We start from the raw sequence: 1,961 nt of genomic DNA on the forward strand, positions 1-1,961 counted from the left end.
CACAGTCTATCTTTTCTCTTGTTGATGGGTATTTATATTGTTTTCCGTTTTTAGCTCCTCGGATCTGTTTCGATGTTTCCTATTTTAAATATTGCCTTGTATCTGCTATTACAGCTCGTTAAGCTTGTATTAGAACACTTAACATCCTCTTACGTGAGCTGCCTTGTGTCATTTCTTATTCCCGTATCCTCAGAGTGTCCTTTTCACTCTTCTAGAATGCACCGTTTTTTCTTCTAAGTTTGAGGTCCTGAATCATATTACTGGCTAAGGGAAGCTAGTTGCTGTTCCCTTTGCTATTGCCGATCATATCCTTGAGTTAGAGGAGTTGTTGAGAACAAGTCTTTTGGTTTTGTGGTTTTACCAGAACTTGGCTGACACTCTAGGTTTTCGGTGAAGAGGGAAAAAAACGCTATCAGAAACCTCTAGAGATTATTAGATATTTGGGATGGGCTTGGTATTTGAGCTGTGCCTGACAAATTAAGGTAGCTCGCAGCTAGTGTGGGGAAGTGCTAAAGAACAGGTTTCATTCTGAGCATCTGAACGAAATCGTGACCAGCTGGGCTGCAAGCGCCTGAGCTAGTTCAGAACTTGGGAAAGTGTGCCCTGGTGTGCGCTTCTCTCCTGCTGCAGGTGTCAAGTGGGATGTCATGGCCAGCTCCTCAGACAGCGAAGATGACAGTTTCATGGCTGTGGACCAAGAGGAGACCATGCTGGAAGGGACAATGGAGCAAGACGAGGAGCCCTGCGCGGCGCTGGAGGTTGTGGAGATGCAACATAACAGGTCCATGTCTGAGCTGCCAGAAGAGGTTTTGGAGTATATCCTGTCCTTCCTCTCCCCATACCAGGAGCACAAAACTGCAGCCCTCGTCTGCAAGCAGTGGTATCGACTGATTAAAGGTACTGTGGAAAGTGCAAAGGTTTATTCACGTATTTAAGATTTCTTTGAATGATTTCTAATCTCTCAGTTTCCTTCTCTCTTTTCTCCTTTCCGTTTATTGTGGTTCTGAAACTTAGCATTAGACAGTTCGCTCTGTACATTTTTCTTTCTCTCTATCCTGCCTAGCGTTATGAACAACTTGAATACTGTAGGTTTGAATCCAATTTGCAGTTTTAAAATGAGGATTCTTTTCCTTCATATTCTTGGAGTTGATCCAGTAAATTGTATTATTCTGGAATAGGTAGAGTAGGGATGAATATGGATTGATGGTAAGAGCTGACCTTCATATAACTCTCACCATTGTCAGGACTATTGTAACTGCGTTACAGTCATCCTGGCAAACTGTGAATAGCTTCAAGTAGCTGTCTGTGGCAGATGTGGAGTTATGAAAGCATTTGATGCTTGACTTTATCTCTAAACAGCCCAGGTCCTATATATGTATTTTACTTTTTAAAATGAATTTCTCCTTTTTTCCCCTCCATTTTCTAATCAAGATTTCAGCTCTAAATGTTGAGGTTACTAATTATACTATATTTTTCCAAATATTTTTTTGTGTGGACCATTTTTAAAGTCTTTATTGAATCTGTTACAATATTGCTTCTGTTTTTGTTTTTTGGCCGTGAGGCATGTGGGGTCTTCACTCCCTGACCAGGGATCAGACCTGCACCCCTGCACTGGAGAGTGGTCTTAACCACTGGACCGTCAAGGCAGTCCCCTGTATTTTGAATTAATAACAGTTATTTTGTTTTAGGTGGAAAGGGCCTTTTTTTTTTTGAATGAAGATGACCAAGCCAGTTGAATGATCTTTGATCAAAGCAAGGGTTGTATTGACTTTTTCTTTGCTGGTGTGAGCAAGGCAGCCAGAGATAGGAGAGAGGGAAAAGGTTTAGATCAGAATCAGTCTTAAAATCTTTCCTAGAACCAGAGAGGTTCTCTGAGCAGTAGGGTCTGTATCAGTTGTCCAGACTGCAGCCTCGATGGCTAATGAGGACCAGCTGTGTTGAAACTGCCCGCGGGCCCTGCG

The 1,961-nt window shown here is 42.3% G+C and overlaps 1 protein-coding gene across 2 annotated transcripts in view; it reads left to right on the top strand.

Annotated features, from left to right (window-relative positions):
- Positions 1-1,961, top strand: part of LOC105004758 (F-box only protein 42-like) — a 69,303-nt gene that overhangs the window by 52,987 nt on the left and 14,355 nt on the right. For both annotated transcript variants that reach the window (XM_010862498.1, XM_010862493.1), the window contains exon 2: positions 631-897. In XM_010862498.1, the coding sequence (XP_010860800.1) occupies positions 648-897 (250 nt within the window). In that variant the 5' untranslated portion in view covers positions 631-647. The remainder of the gene's footprint in view (positions 1-630; positions 898-1,961) is intronic.

Source organism: Bison bison, unplaced genomic scaffold, assembly GCF_000754665.1.
Source record: "Bison bison bison isolate TAMUID 2011002044 unplaced genomic scaffold, Bison_UMD1.0 scf7180017858151, whole genome shotgun sequence".
Lineage (NCBI taxonomy): Eukaryota > Metazoa > Chordata > Mammalia > Artiodactyla > Bovidae > Bison > Bison bison.